The 22,692-nt window shown below is 44.8% G+C and overlaps 1 protein-coding gene across 1 annotated transcript in view; it reads left to right on the top strand.

The window, feature by feature from the left end:
* Window positions 1-602: 602 nt before the first annotated feature.
* MAP3K15 (mitogen-activated protein kinase kinase kinase 15) overlaps window positions 603-22,692 on the top strand; it is a 311,475-nt gene continuing 289,385 nt past the window's right edge. Inside the window, exon 1 of the mRNA XM_082244591.1 lies at window positions 603-1,716. Coding sequence (XP_082100717.1) covers window positions 1,323-1,716 — 394 coding nt within the window. The 5' untranslated portion in view covers window positions 603-1,322. The remainder of the gene's footprint in view (window positions 1,717-22,692) is intronic.

Genomic DNA, 22,692 nt, shown 5'->3' on the forward strand with positions numbered 1-22,692 from the left:
CGAGGAGACACAGGGCACCGCCACTACTGACATGGGGAGGACATCACTCAGCAACATGGGCCATGACTGATCCCCGTACAGGACTGTATGTGGGAGCTCCCTGACAGGGTGCTGGAGGGATGCCAGGAAAGTTACTTTTTATATCAACTCAGCAGCTCTCTGATTACATACAGATCCCTGGACACAGTCTGCATTGAGAGCTGACTATATTCTGTACTGATTACATACAGATCCATAGAGCATGCATTGAGATCAGACTATATTCTGTACTGATTACATACAGATCCATAGAGCCTGCATTGAGAGCTGACTATATTCTGTACTGATTACATACAGATCCATAGAGCATGCATTGAGAGCTGACTATATTCAGTACTGATTACATACAGATCCATAGAGCACGCATTGAGAGCTGACTATATTCAGTACTGATTACATACAGATCCCTGGACACAGTCTGTATTGAGATCAGACTATATTCTTTACTGATTACATACAGATCCATAGAGCATGCATTGAGAGCTGACTATATTCTCCACTGATTATATACAGATCCATAGAGCCTGCATTGAGAGCTGACTATATTCTGTACTTATTACAGATCCATAGAGCATGCATTGAGAGCTGACTATATTCTGTACTGATTACATACAGATCCATAGAGCCTGCATTGAGATCAGACTATATTCTTTACTGATTACATACAGATCCATAGAGCGTGCATTGAGATCAGACTATATTCTTTACTGATTACATACAGATCCATAGAGCATGCATTGAGATCAGACTATATTCTCCACTGATTACATACAGATCCATAGAGCCTGCATTGAGAGCTGACTATATTCTATGCTGATTACATACAGATCCATAGAGCCTGCATTGAGATCTGACTATTTTCTGTACTGATCATATACAGATCCATAGAGCATACACTGAGATCAGAATATATTCTGTACTGATTACAAACAGATCCATAGAGCATGCATTGAGAGAAAACTATATTCTGTACTGATTACATATAGATCTATAGAGCCTGCACTGAGATCAGCCTATATTATGTACTGATTACATACAGATCCATAGAGTCTCCAACTATATTCTGCACTGATCAGTAAACTTCCACTGACTCTACAGCTGCTGCAGGTGACATCTGTCACATGACTTTCTAGAATTCATTGCAGGAGCTGCTCTTCAGCTTTTTCTGTGACCTGCGATGAGCCCTGTGTCCTGCTCTACCCTCTAATATAGTGTGGATTCAATCTAAGGGGTTGATCAGAGCCCCCCTTCCAACCCCCAGTGACTATACTGAGTCCTGTCCAATGTGGGGAGGGACAGAATCAGCACCTGTCAGCATGGAGAGCAATGGACTCTATGCTTCAATGCAGGCACCTGCAGAGATGGGGGTGTGCAGCCAGGCTGGATCAGGGGGGGAAGTTCAGTGTACCCCATCATCGGGGATACCAGCGGTCAGTTCTGCCCCTGATCCCGCAGGAGGAGGAGAGGGATCCCAGTGGATCACCAAGCAAAGATCGCTGAGAGTGGTGTATGTTCTGAATGACAGCCTGAAGTCAGCCATGGGGGGCAGCCCTGAATCTGGAGCCCTGCAATGTCTGCACCGAGCCTGTGAGAGCGAGGGGGCACAGCTGACCAGTGTGAACTTTGGGGAGCTGGACTTCGGGGAGACAGAGGTGCTGGACACCTTCTACGATGCAGGTAAGATGGCTGATCAGCATGGATATGATACGCTGACATATCTGACCTTTTTTTGGGTAAAATTGTATATAGCACATTGTGGGAGAGGCTGAGTTTTATGGGGTGAAGATGCTCATTTTAAAGCAGAACTAAGCCCTCTAAAGCTGGCAATACACACAGAGATTTCTTTTGATTGGCTTGCAGGCCAAATTGAAGAAATCCAACAGATTCCTTCATCCCCACTAAACAGTGCAGATGGACTAAACTTCTACTGCTGGCCATTGTATTCTGACAGCCAATACCAGCGGCTGTCAGAATACCTGAACAGTGGATGCAGCGAATTTTATGCAGGTGCTGTTCAACCTACAATTCTCTGCCTGGCTTCTTCAACAAATGTCAATTGAATCTAGGAGTATAAGTGCAGATGGAAGGTGTATATCTCAATTGCACCACATCCCTTATATTGCATAGAGAAAGTTGTACCCAAAATAGGAATGGGATTTTTAGGGTGCTTCGATTATAACCAAAGATAACCACACAAAGTTTTAAATTTTTTATTACAAATAATACCGTATTTTCCGCCGTATAAGACGACTGGGTGTATAAGAAGACCCCCCTATTACATGATCTACCGGGAATACTTATACTTAGGTTACCTTGGAGATATTATACTCGGCGTATAAGACGACCTCCCATTTTTGGGGGATTTTTTTGAGGTTCAAAAGTAGTCTTATACGCCAGAAAATACAGTACATGAAATCCATAACAAATCTTGAAGAGATTCCTGGTAGACATCTTTTTCACACTGTATGGTGAAATTGACAAGATCCTTTATACAACATCTTCTACATGTTTCGCCAACATGGCTTCTTCAGGAAGTATGTGTGTGTGGGATACTAGTAAGAATACAAAAACAACGATATAAGATATGGTATTGAACAATAAAACTTTTGTTGAGCTGGATTGCGCTAACCATGGCTCGAACTTTGCCCCATTCAGAAGAAATTGGGTGAAATTCAAGCTGTGTATGGCAGCCTTTGCCTAATCAGCGTGGATTGATGAATCTCCCTTACCAGGTATTGTATTCCGACAGCTGGCACCTGCAGCTGTCAGATAACCTGAGCAGAAGCTGCATCTGATTGGATGCAGTCACTATTTGGCCGACAATTTTCTACCTGGTTCTTTTGACAAAAAGTTAATTGAGCAGTGGAATTCGGCCGTACTTGGTGGTGCCATCAAGGACACCTCCGACTTGAAATTCAAGCCATTTATGGCAGCCTTTACTTACTGTATGTAAGCACATCTGTTAGATTCCACTGCCCAATTACTCATAGACAATGCTTTCTAGTACAAGTGGACAGCTGTAGCTGTAGATCACGTGTTCGCTTTCAAGTAGTAAACATAGAAGGAGGCAGCTGCTCCCTCTTAGGGCTCATTCAGATGGGCGGCTAGACTGCAGCAATCACATGTGGCTAAACTCAGCATCTGGACGGATGATTAGTTGCGGTCAGAACGACCAACCTTGGATGCAAACTGTCTGTTTCCAATCAGAAGCCCTGTTCGCACCTAATCGCTGTGTGAACAGCGCTGGCACCTGCCATTTATTTGTGTGCCGTTCACACACATGGTGTGCATAGGGCAGGATTTCTCACCAATATATGGCCATCTGAATCAGTCCTTAGGTGGTTGTCTCTGAAACAGCTGTCCCTAATGAAAGATAGCCCTTACCTCTTGTTCTGCGGACAACTCTGAGGTGTCGGTTCACACCATGCGATGTCAGACATCGCATGTGATTCGCAGTGCACTGCTCTGCAAATCACATGCAATGTCTATGCATTGCAAATTCAGGCATACAGATTGTATGGCTGAATTTACATCACATTCGGACCAAAATCACCCAGGACACTTTTTTTGGTTCACACCAGAATCGAAACGTAAAGGGTGTTCACACCTATGCGATCCGATTCATGTCCAAATCGACTGTTCCTACTGCGATATTCGAATTGATCTGGGGGTGTCGTTAACTTTGTATTGACACCCCCAACGATTCGCATATGGCAGTGTGAACTGCCTGTCAGTCGAGTGCGATGCGGGAACCTGCAGTTAATTCGCAGGGTTCCCGCATTGCATATGTGTGAACCGGCACTAAAGCTGGTCATAGATGGTATGAATCTCGGCTGCTTCCAGAGACTGGCTTAGATCCGAACCACGCATGGGCAGGTTGATTGTACCCAAGTTGATACATCTATCAAAAAATCTATCGTTGTGGTACGCAGCAATGCATGTGAGTTGGAGCTATGTCACCTTAGTGCAGGCATGTCCAACCTGCGGCCCAAGGGCCACATGCGGCCCGGAGCCGCAGGCAATGCGGCCCACTGCCCCGACAATTTTTTTTTGCTGGGGGGGAGGAAGGAAGGAAGTTGGGTCAGGGGCACGGCCACAGCAGCTTCCAACTAATGGTAGGCAGAGGCTGCCTCGGAGGGGAGGGGGGGGGGGGGGGCATGTGCAATGTTTCTGACTCCTACCACCATGACCACTGTAGTGGTCATGGTGGTTAGAGTGTTCCTTTATTATCTCTCAGAAGAAGTAAACCTCTGTATACTGATTCCATTTAATTTGATCATCCTCTAGTTGTGTTAAATTAGTGCGGGGGCGCAGCGGCATTTTATTACTTATATACCTTAACTATAGTATATATTTTATATGCGGCCCGAGAATATTTCTCTACACTCAACGTGGCCCAGAGAAGCCAAAAGGTTGGACACCCATGCCTTAGTGCATTGGATTGCCTTTCAAAATGAATGGCATTGCAGCGTGCTAAAGCATGTCAGCCCAGGTTCACTCTGGTGCGATGTGTGGAACCGTATGTGATTCGGACAGGAATCGCACCGCATTTCTGTTTAAATCACATGGGATTCATAGAAGTGTGATTTGTGCCCATTCATTCTTTAGGGCTCAAATCACACCGTACCTGCAGAAAAAAGGTGCTTTTACCCTTTTTTGTTGCTGCACTGGAATCTGATCACATAAGTGTTCGCACCCATGCACTCAGATTTTGTGAATTGCAAGCGATTTTTTTGAAAACCATTTTTTAGGATGCTATTAACCTAACATTAACAACCGCAGTGGTTTGCATGAACAAAGTGTGATTATGATGCTGTGCGGGAACATCAGTGACTGTGAACCTAGGCTTAAAATGCTTTGCAGTAACTTTTGCATTAACTCGCACATGCAATGCACTGCAGCGCAAAACTCAGACTAGAATTTGGGATTTCCCCTGACAGTGGTACAAATAGAGAGTAAACCTCCCCATTGGGGGCACAGGCAGAAATAGAAACTTGCCAGGAATTCTAACCTTTCTCCTAGAGATACAATGTAAAAGAAAATTGTGATTTATGGAAACATAGACATTGAAAAATGTTACAGTTTTTTTTTTTTAAATGACTGCTTCAGTGAAGTCATCATTTTGTTCATATTTCGGGACTGCTGACTTCTGCAATGTTTATTGACGTGGTGCCACCATGGGCCATCATGCTCACACTCTACAAAATGAGATACCGGATGTGTGGTTGCCCATGACATGTAATGCAGGGTGGAAACAGATGGATTTTGCTGAGAAAAGAACATGTCCATGCTGTATTCATTGGGAATTCATTAACACAGGTTCCTCTTCCCATACTGTGTCCACATGGAACACAGTATTGGTTGAACTGGATGGACTTGTGTCTTCTTTCAACCAGACGAATGCCCCGTACACACGATCCGATAATCGTATGGCTAATGTTTCGTAAATTGTTGCATGTTACTAAAATCGAAACCAACTCTGCGTACAAACCATCAGATTTTCTTCGTACGATTCACTGAGCAAGTGTATTTTTCATAGCTACGTATCGGAAGTGATGTCATATACGTCTGACCCCTGCGTCGTGCAAAGTCATTTTACTGTTTCCGATCATGCGTGGTATTTGTCGATCGACTTTTAGCGTACACATACTGTACTGACGAAACGATTATCGTTCGATAAGATGTCGTACGGCAGAAGTTTTTTCTGTTTGTCCCTTCCGATTTTGTTGGAGCAACTGTCGTGATCGGCTGTCGAAAGCTGTGTACTAACGATCAGATTATCGTGAGATCAGGTCGAAAGCGAGTTTTGTCGTACGATTATCAGAACGTGTGTATGGGGCATTACTATGTAACATTGACATTGCTATGCTCTGCTTTAGTTGGGTGAAGGGAGCCAAGTGGGGTGGTGGGGGCTGACATGAAAGTAGGAATGTGGATCTGGGGCAGGAGACAATTAGATCATTAGATCAACCTGTTGGTTTGGCTCACATGGCAGCTAGAACCTGGAACTTTAATATAGAGATATCTACAATAAAATCTCATCAAGATGTAGAACACCATGAGTGATTTCTAAGTGTCCACCTATAACTTAAATGCTTTGGCCTGCATGGCAGTCAACCTAGATTTCCAATATGCCAAAAGAAAATTGACCTTCAGGGATTTCAGAGGTAAAAAAAGAATGTGTAATAAGAGTAATAAAGAGTAAAAAAATATCCAATTTTAGTAAACACTTCTAAAATCCAAAAATAGAAAATAGCAGAAAACCAATGCTTATAATTTAATGGCAAACGTTGGCACCCCAGATGTTTTGGAACTACATTTCCCATGATGCTCAAGTACTCAAGTGCAATATAGTTGAGCATTATGAGAAATCTCCAAAAACCCCCAGATGTTCCAAAACATCTGGGGGTGCCAAGGTTTGCCATCACTGGCTTATAACATACAGAGATTGTGGGGTTCTTTTCCTAAAGGCAAATAGACTGTGCACTTTGCAAAGTGCAGTTGCTCCAGAGCTTAGTGAAGGAGGTAAAGCTACCCAATCACGTGCAAGGAAAATGAAAAAAAAAAATCAGCATATTTGCTTGCCCATGATTGGATAATGGAAGTCAGCAGAGCTTTTGCTCATTTACCAAGCTCTTGAGCGACTTCACAGTCTACTTGCCTTTAATAAATCAACCCCTGTGTATCACCTGCCCCCACATGGGGTAAACAATCAAGTAAAAGACCCCCTAGGTTCTACAGAGTATGAAACCATGGGGTGCATCCCAAAAGACAGGGGAAATAAGGAATACAGCAGTACTTCTTCCTTATATATCATCATCGACTGCACCTAAGAGGAGATCCTATTATCTGGCAAAAAGGGGGACACCCCCCCTCCCTCAGGAGTCTTACAGAAAACGCTGCAATAAGGCTTGTTACCCCTGTAGGGGTACATACCTCCGGTGAGTGCGGGAGCAATTGGAGGGGTGCACCTGTGTGTTTCACCCATCACCCACACCACCCTAAAAGCATTGGAAGCACCTTAATAACACCTGATTAGCTGTTTTTTCACCGATTATTGAATACCGTATATACTCGAGTATAAGCCGACCCGAATATAAGCCGAGACCCCTACTTTTGCCACAAAAAAGTGGGAAAACTTATTGACTCGAGTATAAGCCTAGGGTGGGAAATGCTGCAGCTACTGGACCACCACGAGACACAAAACAGGGGCTGCATGCATGGTACAGGAGATGGCGCAGGTCATAGTACAGGCATTGCACAGGTCATGGTAAGGGCATGGCACAGGTCAGGGCACAGGTGATGGTACAGGCATGGCACAGATGAAGGTATAGGCATGGCACAGGTCATGGTACATGCATGTTACAGGTCACAGTACAGGCATGGCACAGGTCACAGTACAGGCATGGCACAGGTCATGGTACAGGCATGGCACAGGTGATGGTATAGGCATAGTACAGGTGATGGTACAGGCATGGCACAGTATGTACAGGCATGGCACAGTAGGTATAGGCATGGCACAGTAGGTATAGGCATGGCACAGTAGGTATAGGCATGGCACAGTATGTACAGGCATGGCACAGTATGTATAGGCATGGCACAGTAGGTATAGGCATGGCACAGTAGGTATAGGCATGGCACAGGAGATGCAGTGCTGCGGGCATGGTACAGGAGAATGTCCTGTACCATGCCCGCAGCACTGCATGAGGAAATACAGGGGCTGCGGAGGCATCTCACTTACCTGTCGGTGAGGCGCCGTCTTCGATTTAAAAATCGCGCCACCCGGCGCCGCCATACGTCACCGCAAATGCGCCACCGATGCTCGGGAAAAGCCGAACACGTTCGGCTATTTCCGGGCATGCGGCACATGCGCAGTGACACGTCGGCGCCGAGCGGCGCCATTTTTAAAAAGACACTCCAGTCAGTGACTCGAGTATAAGCCGAGGGGTGCATTTTCAGCATGAAAAAACATGCTGAAAAACTCGGCTTATACTCGAGTATATACGGTATATATTCCTTTAAACACCACGGATTTACCCAGCAACAAATAGACTGTTGATTTGTTTTTTTGGGACTATTCAGTTCACTGCATGAGCACTATTTATTGTTGTATTTATCTGCTATTAGCACAGATGTGATTTTACTGGATTTTATTTATTATAATATTTATTGCACGGATCACCACTTTTACAGGCAAGGCACACATCATACCAAGTGTGCTTTCAAACACATCTTTTTTCACTGGCACATTAATTATCTACCTATTGTTTGCACTTAAACACTTTATAACACTTCAACTAAGTGCTGGTTCACACTAGGGCGACCTGTGAGGCGACCTGGTCGCCTCACAGGTCGCCTCCCATAGGGAAGCTGCAGACCCGTTCTAATAGGAGCGACACAAGTCGCTCCGACCTAGAAAAAGGGTCCGGAGCTTCTTTGGGGCGACCCGGAGGCGACCGCCATAGACTTCAATGTTATGAAGTCTGTGGCGGCCGCTCCGAGGTCGCGGCGCGCTGCTCGAAGTAGCGTCGCTGCAATGTGAACCGGCGCTTAGGAGAGCAATTTGTGTATTAACTTTGATGTTGTTTTTACACTGAGTCTTTATTTATCAATTAACACTATAGCACTTTAAATAACAATATTTACTTTTATTTATCACTTAAAATTAGGCAGCGCCACTTTATCTCACCTTGCTCACATATCCTGAAGTTGTCTTTGGGAAAAAGATGTATAAGTGCTGCCAGCATTGCTGCAGAGGTTGAAGGGGTGGGGGGGGGGTCAGCCTGTCGGTGTTCAAACCATACAATGTACACTGCATCAAATTGGTCTGCATGGCTGTTGTCCCAGTAGGAAGCCTCTTCTAAGGAAGATGCACAAGAAAGCCCACAAACAGTTTGCTGAAGACAAGCAGACTAAGGACATGGATTACTGGAACCATGTCCTGTGGTCTGAGGAGATCAAGATAAACTTATTTCATCCAGATGGTGTCAAGCGTGTGTTGCGGCAACCAGGTGAGGAGTACAAAGACAAGTGTGTCTTGTCTACAGTCAAACATGATGGTGGGAGTGTCATGGCCTGGAGCTGCATGAATGCTGCCAGCACTGGGGAGCTACAGTTTATTGAGGAAACCATGAATGCCAACATGTACTGTGATATACTGAAGCAGAGCATGATCACCCTCCTTTGGAGACTGGGCCACAGGGCAATATTCCAACATAATAACGACCCCAAACACTCCTCCAAGATGACCATTGCCTTTCTAAAGAGGCTGAGGTTAAATGAGATGGATTGGCCAAGCATTTCTCCAGACCTAAACCTTATTGAGCATCTGTGGGGCATCCTCAAACAGAAGGTGGAGGAGCGCAAAGTCTCTAACATCCACTAGCTCCGTGATTTCGTCATTGAGGAGTGGAAGAGGACTCCAGAGGTAACCTGTGAAGCTCTGGTGAACTCCATGTCCAAGAGGGTTAAGGCAGTGCTGGAAAATCCTGGTGGCCACACAAAATATTGACACTTTGAGCCCAATTTGGACATTTTCACTTAGGGGTGTACTCACCTTTGTTGCCAGCGGTTTAGACATTAATGGCTGCGTGTTGAGTTATTTTGAGGGGACAACAAATTTACACCGTAAGTGCCGGTTCACACTACCGCGGCACGACTTCAGGGGCGACCTGTGAAGTCGTGTGCACCGCGACTTGCACGGACTTTATATAATGAATGCCAATGCAGGTCGCTCCAATGTCGCCCCGAAGTAGTACAGGAACTATTTTCTAAGTCGGAGCGACTTGAGTCGCTCCTATTAGAACGGTTTCCGCAGCACTGCATGGACCGCGACTTGTCGCGGTTGGCCAGTCGCCTGACAAGTCGCGGTAGTGTGAATGGGCACTTATACAAGCTGTACACTCAATACTTTACATTGTAGCAAAGTGTCATTTCTTCAGTGTTGTCACATAAAAGATATAATAAAATATTCACAAAAATGTGAGGGGTGTACTCACTTTTGTGAGATACTGTATGTTTATTTTTTTTTTCTATACTTCAAACTTTTCCTTTTTAACCGCTTGCCGACCGCCGCAAGTAGATTTACTGCGGCGGTCAGCCCCTGCCAGGCAGAGTGACGTTAATTAACGTCACTAGCCTGGGAGGGTCTGGGGAGCGACCCGATGTCCGCCGGTCACTCGGCGATCGTCGGGGGAGAGGGAGAATGTCAGGCAGCTTGTGTAAACAAGCTGCCTGTCATTCTCCTCGCTGTAAAGACACTGATCACACGGATCTAGTATGTAGATCCGTTGATCAGTGTCCTTACAGCTAGAGCCACAACCAATCACAGTAAGAATCACGCCCCTAGGGACACACACAGCCCCTCCCTCCCAAATAAAGTTAACCCCTTCACTGCCAGTGTATTTTTACAGTAACCGTGCATATGTATAGCACTGATTACTGTAGAAATGTCACTGGTAACCCCAAAAGTGTCAAAAATGTCAGTCAAGGGTCCGATCTGTCCGCCGCAATGTCGCAGTACCGCAAAAAAAATCGCAGATCGCCGCCATTACGCGTTAAAAAAAAAAACAACAAAAATGACAAAAATCTTTCCCTTTGTTAGTAAACGCGATAACTTTTGCGCAAACCAATCAAAATACGCTTTTTGCGATTTTTTTTTTTACCAAACATAGGTAGGATAAAACAAATTGGCCAAAAATGTTAAAAAATTTTGATTTTTACATTTTTTTTTGGGGAATTTCATATAAAAAAATGTGAAAAATATTGCTATTTTTGCAAAATTGTCGCTCCTTTTTTTGTTTATAGCGCGTGATCAAAAAATCGCACAGGTGATCAAATACCACCAAAAGAAAGCTCTGTTTGTGGGGAAAAAAAGGACGTCAAATTCGTTTAGGTACAGCGTCGCACAACCGCGCAATTGTCCGTTAAAGTCACACAGTGCCGAATCGCAAAATACCCCCTGGTCTTTTAGCAGGAAAATCCTCCGGGGCTTAAGTGGTTAAGGCTATGCTCACCTCTCATTCTTCCCATTTAGCAGCAGCTGCTGAGCTCATGGTTGCTGCAACAGTGCAAGCGTGGGATTATGAACAAGGGTGAGCATGCACTTCTATAATATCGGAGATGAGTGCTCAATGGTTAGTATGTCCTTACATGACAGGATGGAGGAATGCTAACTAGGTATTCTTCCTAGGTTTCACTTTTATTTTCCTTGAAATGACCTTTAGCGTATTTTTACTGCAATTTTGGGCTTGACATACCATTGCACTAATGTCTTGTGACATAAAAAAATGTTCTACAAGCATTTTATTCTCCAGGGTGTCTGCTTTCAGAAAATATATCATGTTTGGGAGGTTTTAACTAATCTTCTGACCTAAAATAATTTTTTATCCATGTGTGCAAAGAAAGGCAAAAGCGTCTCTGGCAGTGGAATGGTTAAAGGTAGACTTTAGTTAGAAATGAAAACAAAGTCCTGAGATGCGTAAAGGAGCCCAGCCCACGTGCCTAGGGCCTTAGTCTGTCATTCAGACGTTGCTGTGTTTGCCTGACTTCGTATTTCTGTTGTTGGTAGATCGGAGTTACGTCTCCTGACATTTTCTTATACATAAAATTGCCAAAAGTATTGGGACACCTGACTTTACACGCACATGACCTTTAATGGCATCCCAGTCTTACTCCGTAGGGTTCAATATTGAGTTTGCCCACGCTTTACGGCTATAACAGCTTCAACTCTTCTGGGAAGGTTGTCCACAAGATTTAGGAGTGTGTCTATGGGAATGTTTGACCATTCTTTCAGAAGCACGTTTGTGAGGTCAGGCACTGATGTTGGACGAGAAGCCCTGTTTTGCAGTCTCCGCTTTAATTCATCCCAAAGGTGTTCTGTCAGGTTGAGGTCAGGACACTGTGCAGGCCAGTCAAGTTCTTCCACCCCAAACTCGCTCATTCATGTTTTTATGGACCTTGCTTTGTGCACTGGTGCGCAGTCATGTTGGAACAGGAAGGGGCCATCCCCAAACTGTTCCCACAAAGTTGGGAGCATGAAGTTGTCCAAAATGTCTTGGTATGCTGACACCTTAAGAGTTCCCTTCTCTGAAACTAAGGGGCCAAGCCCAACCCCTTGTCCAAAATGTCTTGGTATGCTGACACCTAACTACTTGCCGACCGCCGCACGACTATTTACTGCGGCGGTCAGCCCCGTACAGGCAAAGTGACGTAGTACTACGCCACTAGCCTGAGAGCCTCTAGGGGGCGAGCACGCTCCCGCCCCCGCTCTTTCCCTGACATGACCGCGCGTGTGACCGGTGGACCCGATGTCCACCGGTCACTCGCGCTCTCACGGTGGAGAGGGAGAAAGTCAGGTGGCTGATGTAAACACAGCCGCCTGTCATTCTCCCTTGTGAAACTAACTGCAGAGATCATATGATCCTGCTATGTAGGATCGTATGTCTCTGTGGTTACATCACTAGCCACACCCCTTTACAGTTAGAAGCACGCCCCTAGGGACACATTTAACCCCTGCATCTCTAATAAAGTTAACCCCTTCCCTGCCAGTGTCATTTTTACAGTAACAGTGCATATTTTTAGCACTGATTACTGTAGTAATGTCACTGGTAACCCCAAAAGTGTCAAATGTCAGTCAGGGGTCCGATCTGTCCGCCGCAATGTCGCAGTCCCGCAAAAAAAAAAAAAGAAATCGCAGATCCCTGCCATTACTCGTTAAAAAAACAAAAACAATAAAAATTACAAAAATCTTTCCCTTAGTTAGTAAACGCAATAAATTTTGCGCAAACCAATCAAAATCCGCTTATTGCGATTTTTTTTTTTACCAAACATATGTAGCAGAAAACAAATTGGCCTAAAATGTTAAAAAATTTTGAGTTTTACATTTTTTTGGGGGGGAATTTCATATAAAAAAATGTGAAAAATATTGTTAATTTTTCAAAATTGTCGTTTTTTTTTTTTTGTTTATAGCGCAAAAAGTAAAAATCACACAGGTGATCAAATACCACCAAAAGAAAGCTCTGTTTGTGGGAAAAAAAGGACGTCAATTTCATTTGGGTACAGTGCCGCACGACCGCGCAATTGTCCGTTAAATTCACGCAGTGCCAAATCGCGAAATAGGGCCTGGTCAGGAAGGGGGTAAAATCTCCCGGGGCTTAAGTGGTTAAGAGTTCCCTTCACTGAAACTAAGGGGCCAAGCCCAACCCCTGAAAAATATCCCCACATCATAATCCCTCCTCCACCAAATGATTTGGAGGGTTGGTCCAATACTTTTGCCAGTATAGTGGGGATGAGCGAGTTTGGGGTGGAGGAACTTGACTGGCCTGCACAGAGTCCTGACCTCAACCTGACAGAACACCTTTTGGGTGAATTAGAATGGAGACTGCAAGCCAGGCCTTCTTAAAGCGGAGTTCCACCCTAAAATTATACTTACCTCCATCTTCTCGCTCCGGGTCACCTGAAAAACAAATGGATAATCCCAATTTTTTTTTTTTTTTTTTACCCCGTTTAGAAGATAATATACTTACCTTACTTCCTTCTTCCTCCCCTCGGCGGCCACGGCGATTCGTCACTGGCATGCAATGATTCCTGGGAGCTGAACGTCATCGCTCCCAGGAATCAATGCGCCTGCACCGGCCCCGACGTCAGTTCCGGTGCAGGCGCCGTCATACCTTGCAAAACAGCTTCTGGGCATGCCCAGAAGCTGTGCTGGGATGATGCTGCAGCCCCGGAAGTGACGGCGGGGCCGGTGCAGTGCATCGTGGGACCGAAGAAGACGGAAGAGGACACAGAAGAGGACGCGCTGGCTTCAAGCTGCCCACACCTGAGATGGCAGCGCTGGAGAACACATTTTCAAGGTAAGTATTTCGTCTTGCAGGTAAGTGCAACCCGGAACAGATCAGAGGCTAGCCATTGTGGAATGTACTAGCCCTGACTGTCCCGGGGGTATTTTTAGTAAAAAAAAAGTTCACTGGGTGGAACTCCGCTTTAATATGGTGTGGGGTTGTCATCAATTTTCTGGTCCAGAAGTGGTTTAAGTTGCAGCAACTTTGAAAAGCTATTGAATATATAGAGAGAGTGCTGCGCACGTGTAAACTAAAAAGTTTTGAAACTAGTTTTGAAAATTTAGTTTGTAACAAAATTATAATCAATTACTACTTAGATAACACAAAAAAGAAGTCCTTCAAAATGAATAAAGTGTTGGAATGAAAATGTCCATGGTGAAATTAAATATAATCGTGGTTAGGTGTTGTGCGGGGACAATTCCCAATCACCAGTGCTTGAATATCCCACAGATTTAGGGTGCAGTGTATCACCTCCACTCTCGTGACCCCCCTTTGAAAAGCTGTGTGCACTACTTTGGTGCTACTTTTGATCATGGCATGTAAACTCGGATCAAAGTCGCACTCCAAAGTCACACTGGATATCGTGCGACTTTGGAGACACTCTAATGTGAATGGAGCCTAAAGGTCCTTTCACACAGGCGGTACGCTCGGTGGACTCCATTTTTCTCAGCGGGGATCGATCCGCTGAGCAGGTGGATGACAGCTCCGTCTCCGCTTAATTTGCAGAGATGGAGCTGTCAAACCCCTGCTCTCCTCTATGGGAGATCGGATGATAATGGACTGCCTGTCTGTTTTCATCCGATCCGATCCGATGCTCCAGGCGGATGGAAAATAGGGTTTCCATCTGTCCGGATTTCATGGACAGGATCGGATCAGATGGCAGCAGGTGTCAATGGACTGTCACCGCTGACATCCTCTGCTCCATAGGGGTGCATGGAGCATCCGATCAGGTCCGCCTGAAAAACTGACAGGCCGACCTGATCGGAAAGCCCGTGTGAAAGGGGCCTAACTGAACAATTTGAAGATAGAAGCTGATTGATTGCCATGCACAGCTGCTCCAGATTCTATCTGCTCCAGTTTTTAAAAAAATCACCCCATAGAGTCTCTGCACCTAAGATCCTGACTATGCATGCTGCTGTCACTATTACAGAAAAGGTAACTGGGGATTCTGGAACAAAGTTGGCCTGGAACTCCGAGGTGGGCAGCAGCACAATTGAGAGATCCTGCGGAAGTTGAATTAGCCCACCAGGCTTCATCTATAACTAAAATATCACTCTTGACAGGAAAACATGATGCGCATAGACTGTTTTTAGTATTATATTATTATTTCCTGCAATAGAACTCATGCATTAAAAGTGTCTGTACCGCCCTTCCCAACAAACCTATTGTTCCTGCATTGATATTATTGGTAGCTGGAATACAGCTGGTATGGGCAACACAAGGTTAACTGTAATGAGGACTGTCAGTTTTGCATTACAGTAACAGATCAGACTTTTGGATTTTAAAAATCGTTTTTCATTTGCTGTCTGAATCTGGTGACTGTTCGGCAATATAGAAACTTCTAGGTGTGACTTCATTTCAGCCTCCTATATGTCAGACGCTGGGTTTCCTGTTCAGTGGAATTCAAAGGCTTGTTGTATCTACAGTAGGTGGGCTGATCCTTCATTCCTAAGCAGTTACAGACTTAAACTCCTGTTCTAGAACTTCTTGCCATATGTTGATCTGTTAGAGATTTTTACATTCTACTTTAGATCCAGAAAACATGACTTTCTGTTCCAGATATTTAGGACATTTTTGTGAGGGAATTAAAAAGAAAAATGAGAGCTATGGAAAATCTTAGAGAACAGTCACAATTTATTTTATATCTTTAGTAATAAGCTGTTCAAGCTATTTGTTCAGTTTTGGGTTAATGGTAGCAGCAGCAGGTTGTATATAAAAGTACACCTACTGGAGCTTCACGATTGTGGATAAAATGAGAATCACAATTTCTTTGCTTAGAATAAAGATTTTGATTCTCGGCGTAACATCATCTTTCACATTATATAAAAAAATTGGGCTAACTTTACTGTTTAGTTTTTTTTTTTTTAATTAATTGAAGTGTATTTTTTCCCCAAAAAATTGCCTTTTAAAGATCGCTGCATAAATACAGTGTGACATAAAATATTGCAACGACCGCCATTATATTCTCTAGGGTCTCTGCAAAAAAAAAGATATATATATATAGTAAACCCCCCTCCATTGCGGGGGTTACGTTCCGGACCCAGCCGCGAAAAGTGAAAATCGGTGAAATAGAAAAACCCTATTAAAATACACTGTAGGCGTGTTTTTTTTTACTGTCACTGTACTTTTAAAAGCATTTTAAGGTCTTCAAACACACTTTTAAAACAATAGAATGTCATTTAAACACATAAAAGATACTGAGAGACATTGCAAGAGCTATGGAAAACACAAAAATATTTTATTTTAAATGATTTATATAGTAAAATAACATTACAGAACAAACCACAATATACTGGGACCGCAAAAACTGAACAGCGATGGAGCGGGGGTTTACTATATATATATATACATAATGTTTGGGGGTTCTAAGTAATTTTTTAGCAAAAAATACTGATTTTAACTTGTAAGCAACAAGGGTCAGAAAAAGGCTTAGTCTGTAGGCTCGATTCACACTAAGGCATTTTTTCATACTTTTTGCAGGAATGTATTTAATTTTTTTAACATGGGTTCCTTTGGAACACATTCGCATCAATGCATTTTTGTGCCTCTGCGTTTTTGGAAAGGGTCCGGGGCTTTTTTTCCTGCAAAATGCAGTGTTTTGCATGTAATAGACTTCAATGGACCTGCATCCAAAGCGCAAGTATTGCGTTTTTGCCGTGATTTGCGTTTTTAAATCTGCCCAACAACAAATTTCCAAAAAAAAAACATAAAAAAAAACAAATCGCTGAAAAGTCACAGCAAAATTGCGGTAAAAAAAATGTGGAAAGTACAGCAAAAGCACTACAGAAATGCTCAAAAGTAACATGCATAGGTGTGAATCGAGCCTTAAGTCCCCATTCACACTAGCACGACTTGTCAGGTGACTTGGTCGCCTGACAAGTCGCGGTGGGTCACCTGCCATTGATTAGCACAGGACCCGTTCTAATAGGAGCGACACAAGTCGCTCCGACTTAGAAAAAAGGTCCTGTACTACTTTGGGGCGACCTGGAGGCGACCTGCATTGACTTCAATGATATGAAGTCTGTGCATGTCGCACCTCGACTTCATAGGTCGCCCCAGCAAGTAGCGTCGCCCCTGTGTGAACGGGGTCTTAAGGGATTGTAAATTCTCGTTTTAAAAAAACAAAAAAAACAAACATGTTATACTTACCTGCTCAGTGTAGTAGTTTTTCACAGAACAGCCTGGATTTTCCTCTTCTCGGGTCCCTGGCTGGTGCTCCTGACCCCTTCCTCCTGTCGAGTGCCCCCACAGCATGCAGCTTGCTATGGGGGCACCCGAGCCGAGCTGCAGCTCTGTGTATCCATTCAGACACGGAGCTGTGGTTTGGTTCCCACCCCTACTGATTGGCTAACTGACTTTGTTTGACAGCCGCAGGAGCCAATGGCGCCTCAGCTGTGTCATAGCCAATCGGGAGGGAGAGTCCCAAACGGCTGAGGGACTCGTGGACATTGCTGGATAGAGACGGGCTCAGGTAAGTATTAGGGGGTGCTGGGGAGGCTGCTACACAGAGTAGGATTTTTATCTTAATGCATAGAAAGAGTTAAGATAAAAATACTTCCTGCCTTTACATCTTCTTTAAGTGGGTAAACTGACCTCATTTGCAGACCGAAGTTCATCCCTTTAATCCCTAAAATAACAAAATTATACAATGTTTCTTTTATCTCTCAGCGCTGAGCAATGCTATAATAAGCTTTGCCGACTGCTTTTTCTGCCGACTGCTCTGCACTTGTTACATGAATCGCGGAAAGGCCGGATTAGGATCATGAGGGGGGTTGAATTGAGATCACGATTTTTTAACGATTATTCGTGCAGCTCTAACACCTACATGTGGAACTTTAGCCTGCCATATACACCTATTGGTGCAATTGGAGGTGCACCGAATGGAAATATTGGTGCCGAAACTGAAAATTCAGGATGCACTTTCCTGAAACCGAAACTGTTTTTAAAAAATATATATATTTTTATCAGGCAAAAAATTTGGGGGAGCATACCCATGTATTTCCAAAGCTGCTGCAGCTATGAACCAAAAGACATGTATATTAAAAAAGAATAGCGCGCAAATGCAAAAGAAATTACTACCAAATCTGAAGAGAGTCCATAAATAAAAATGGGGGTTTGGTCCCACCAAATGGCCATATCGTGCTCAAGCCCACTACTGCGTCAAAGTACCCCATTATCAGTGGGTCCTACACTATCCATGAAAAAGAGATGAATCCAGCCTTTCTAATATATTTTTATATATAATTTTATCATATTCGACTTTTTAATTAATATTAATAATTTTAAAGAAAATTAATGTATTGAATTTAAGAAAAATGCTTGGTCCGTTGCACTTCTATTGTGCTAAAAATCATGCTTGCTGCATATTTGGTCAGATAAATAAACACACCAAAAGCATAACTCCCCATGGAAATGTATTGAAAACGCAGCAAGAATGCATAAATAACGCAACAGTATTATGTTTTGATGCAGTTTTTGAGTCACATGACCTATGAAAAATACACCATAAGCACAGTAAAATCGTGATAAAATCACGGCAAAATCACTTGCTTTTTTAGCGCCATTATCAGCACCTTTTTCGTTATCGGCAAAATGCTGAAAACACAATTTTTGGGCCAATATGTTTCTGCCGCTGAAATTTCGGTGCATCCCTAGATGCAATACACATGTGTGATCTGTTTACCTTACTTACTAAATGTACTGTATGTCACAAAAGTGAGTACACACCTCACATTTTTGTAAATATTTTATTATATCTTTTCATGTGACAACACTGAAGAAATTACACTTTGCTACAATGTAAAGTAGTGAGTGCACAGCTTGTATAACTGTAAATTTGCTGTCACCTCAAAATAATTCAACCCACAGCCATTAATGTCTAACCGCTGACAACAAAAGTGAGTACACCCCTAAGTAAAAATGTCCACATTGGGCCCAATTAGCCATTTTCCCTCCCCGTTGTCATGTGACTTGTTAGTGTTACAAGGTCTCAGGTGTGAATGGGGAGCAGGTGTGTTAAGTTTGCTATTATTGCTCTCACTCTCTCATGCTGGTCACTGGAAGTTCAACATGGCACCTCATGGCAAAGAATTAGACGTATGAGCGTTACCAGCATTTCTACAGAGGTTGAAGGAGTGGGGGGTCAGGCTGTCAGTGCTCAGACCATACCCCGCACACTGCATTAAACTGGTCTGCATGGCTGTCATCCCAGAGGGAAGCCTCTTCTAAAGATGATGCAAATGAAAGCCAGAAGACAAGTAAACTAAGGACATGGATTACTGGAACCATTTCCCATGGTCTGATGAGACCAAGATAAACGTATTTGTTCCACATGGTGTCAAGCGTGTGTGGTGGCAACCAGGCGAGGAGTACAAAGACACAGTGGCGTAGCGTTGGTTGTCAGCACCCGGGGCAAGGCAAGTAATTTGCGCCCCCTAACCCGCGGGATTTTAGCACTCGAGTCTCTTCCACTAGATTAGTTAAAGAAACCCTTACCCCCTAAGCACATGTATTGTTTGTTATGAAAATACTGATGTAATTAAAGTAAAATGCATCTAAATACAGGCGTGTCCCCATTCAATGCAGAGTTACCAGCGTTCCCCCATTCAATGCAGAGAGAACAGCATGCCCCCTTTCAATGCAGAATGACCAGCGTGCCCCCATTCAATGCAGAGAGACCAGCGTGCCCCCTTTCAATGCAGAATGACCAGCGTGCCCCCTTTCAATGCAGAGTGACCAGCGTGCCCCCTTTCAATGCAGAGAGACCAGCGTGCCCCCTTTCAATGCAGAATGACCAGTGTTCCCCCATTCAATGCAGAGAGAACAGCGTGCCCCCTTTCAATGCAGAATGACCAGCGTGCCCCCATTCAATGCAGAGAGACCAGCGTGCCCCCTTTCAATGCAGAATGACCAGCGTGCCCCCTTTCAATGCAGAGTGACCAGCGTGCCCCCTTTCAATGCAGAATGACCAGTATGCCCCCTTTCAATGCAGAGTGACCAGCGTGCCCCCTTTCAATGCAGAGAGACCAGCATGCCCATTTTCAATGCAGAGAGACCAGCGTGCCCCCTTTCAATGCAGAATGACCAGTGTGCCCCCATTCAATGCAGAGAGACCAGCGTGCCCCGTTTCAATGCAGAGAGACCAGCGTGCCCCCTTTCAATGCAGAGAGACCAGCATGCCCCCTTTCAATGCAGAGTGACCAGCGTGCCCCCTTTCAATGCACACAGACCAGCTTGCCCCCTTCAATGCAAAGGAACTTACCTGCAGCGGCAGCTTCGCCTCAGTTCCCCGCGTTTCCTCGAGTCCTCCCGCCTCCTCCTTTCGGCCAATCAGGAACGGGTCTCAGACCCGCTTCCTGATTGGCCAGGAGGAGGATCCATGTGACAATAGCAAATTTTCATTCGCTATTGTCACACAATGGGTGGGCTCGGGGCGCACTGCTCTGCTCCCCGGGACCACCCTTTTTTGAAGCCTATTAGAGCCTCTGGCTCTAATCAGGTGATTAAAAAAAAAAAAAAACACTCTGCTGACTCACTCACTGCTAAACTGACTGAGCAGTGAGGAGAGGCGGAATAGGCAGGGCTTGGTTTGCAATGCCACCCCACCCTACACCAATGGACAGGTGAAGCACAGTCCAGCCCTGCCCCAATGGACAGGTGAAGCACAGTCCAGCCCTGCCCCCACCCGCCATTTTCAGCTATAGGGCGGCCGCGCTGGACATCTCCCAGCCTAAAGATGGAGGCAGCCACAGACAGTGTGTGAACTGTGTATGTCATAGTCAGACAGACAGAATGACACTGCGGATGCGCCCCCCCCAGATGCGGCCCGCCCCCCCTGCACCCCCCACGCTACGCCACTGCAAAGACAGTCAAGCATGGTGGTGGGAGTGTCATGGTCTGGGGCTGCATGAGTGCTGCCGGCACTGGGGAGCTAAAGTTCATTGAGGGAACCGTGAATGCCAACGTGTACTGTGACATACTGAAGCAGAGCATGATCCCCTCCCTTCGGAGACTGTGCCGCAGGGCAGCATTCCGACATGATAACGTCCCCAATCACACCTCCAAGATGACCACTGCCTTGCTAAAGAAGCTGAGGGTAATGGTGATGGGCTGGCCAAGCATATCTCTAGACCTAAACCCTATTGAGCATCTGTGGGGCATTCTCAAACAGAAGGTGGAGGAGCGCAAGTTCTTTAACATCCACCAGCCCTGTGATGTCGTCGAGGAGGAGCGGAAGAGGACTCCAGTGGTGACCTGTGAAGCTCTGGTGAACTCCATGCCCAAGAGGGTTAAGGCAATGCTGGAAAAAAATGGTGGCCACAGAAAATATTCACACTTTGGGCCCAATTTGGACATTTTAACTTAGGGGTGTACTCACTTTTGTTGGCAGCAGTTTAGACATTAATGGCTGTGTATTGAGTGTTTTTGAGGGGAGGGCAAATTTACACTGTTACACAAGCTGTACTTGTACTCCGGTAGCGGAGTGTGTGGCAGAGCAGTCAGTCTCGGCTGAGCTCTGGCCGTGGAAGGATTGTTGTGTCTCCCCTCTCGTGCGGCTGGTGAGCGAGAATCGGAAGTAGTGGCCACTCCCAACCACGTCCTCATCTGCCGGGGGCCAAATCTGGAGCGGGTACTCCGCTGTGCCTGAGAACATTCTGCGGGGACATCTTTATCCATCCATGTTCATGAAGTATGAATGTATGAGGATACTTTAATATTGATGAAGTCATCGTGTTGGACCCGGTGCCAGATATTTGAGTGGACTCTGCCCCAGTGATGATTCTGTGATCCATGCCTGTTGGACCTTCCTTAACCGGGGGTCTAGCACTCCGGTAAGGGAATTGCTATACTTGAGCACGTGGTTCTTCCAGGACTGGGGTTGTGATCCTATGGTGTTGGAACCTTTCTTCACTCATTTCTGATTATTAGCACTTGGCCTCACGGACTTTCTATGAATCTTTATGAATTTTTCTGAGTCTTTTTCTTCTGGTGTATTTATTTATGCAGAAGTGTTTGGCGCTGTACTCCTTTTTACTATTATTTTTGGTCTGATAACACCTTTGTACGGGCAGCCTTTTTTTCTTATTTTAGCACGGCTATTTTTACCCTTTTTAGACTATAAAGGAAGCTGCTAGCACAAACAACGGACAAACTGTGTTGTTAACAAGCATAAAATCATATATATATGTGCAGCGCTAAATAGATGAGTGAACCATAACAGTTCACTATACACAAACAAATAGTTCAAAAGTGACCAAAAAATTTGATCAAAGATCCCTCAGACTTATACCCCATCCCAGGATGCATTGTGGATAAGACACAGCAGGAGCCAGTCCACGGGTCCGGTGGCCATGATCGCACAATTGTCAAGGAGACTGACAGAATGGCCGTCTGCCTATCTAAACAAGACAGACGGCTGTTCTGTCAGACAGGAAGGGAGAGATTGTGTGTTCCTACCAATCAGGAACACTGATCTCTCTCTTACTGCAGTCAGTCCACTTCCCACACAGTTAGAAAGCACTCCCTAGGAGCAGGCTTAACTCCTTGATCACTCCTGATGTTAAACCCTTCCCTGCCAGTGTCATTTATA

The sequence above is a fragment of the Pelophylax lessonae genome, assembly GCF_965119305.1.
Source record: "Pelophylax lessonae genome assembly, chromosome: 2".
NCBI lineage: Eukaryota > Metazoa > Chordata > Amphibia > Anura > Ranidae > Pelophylax > Pelophylax lessonae.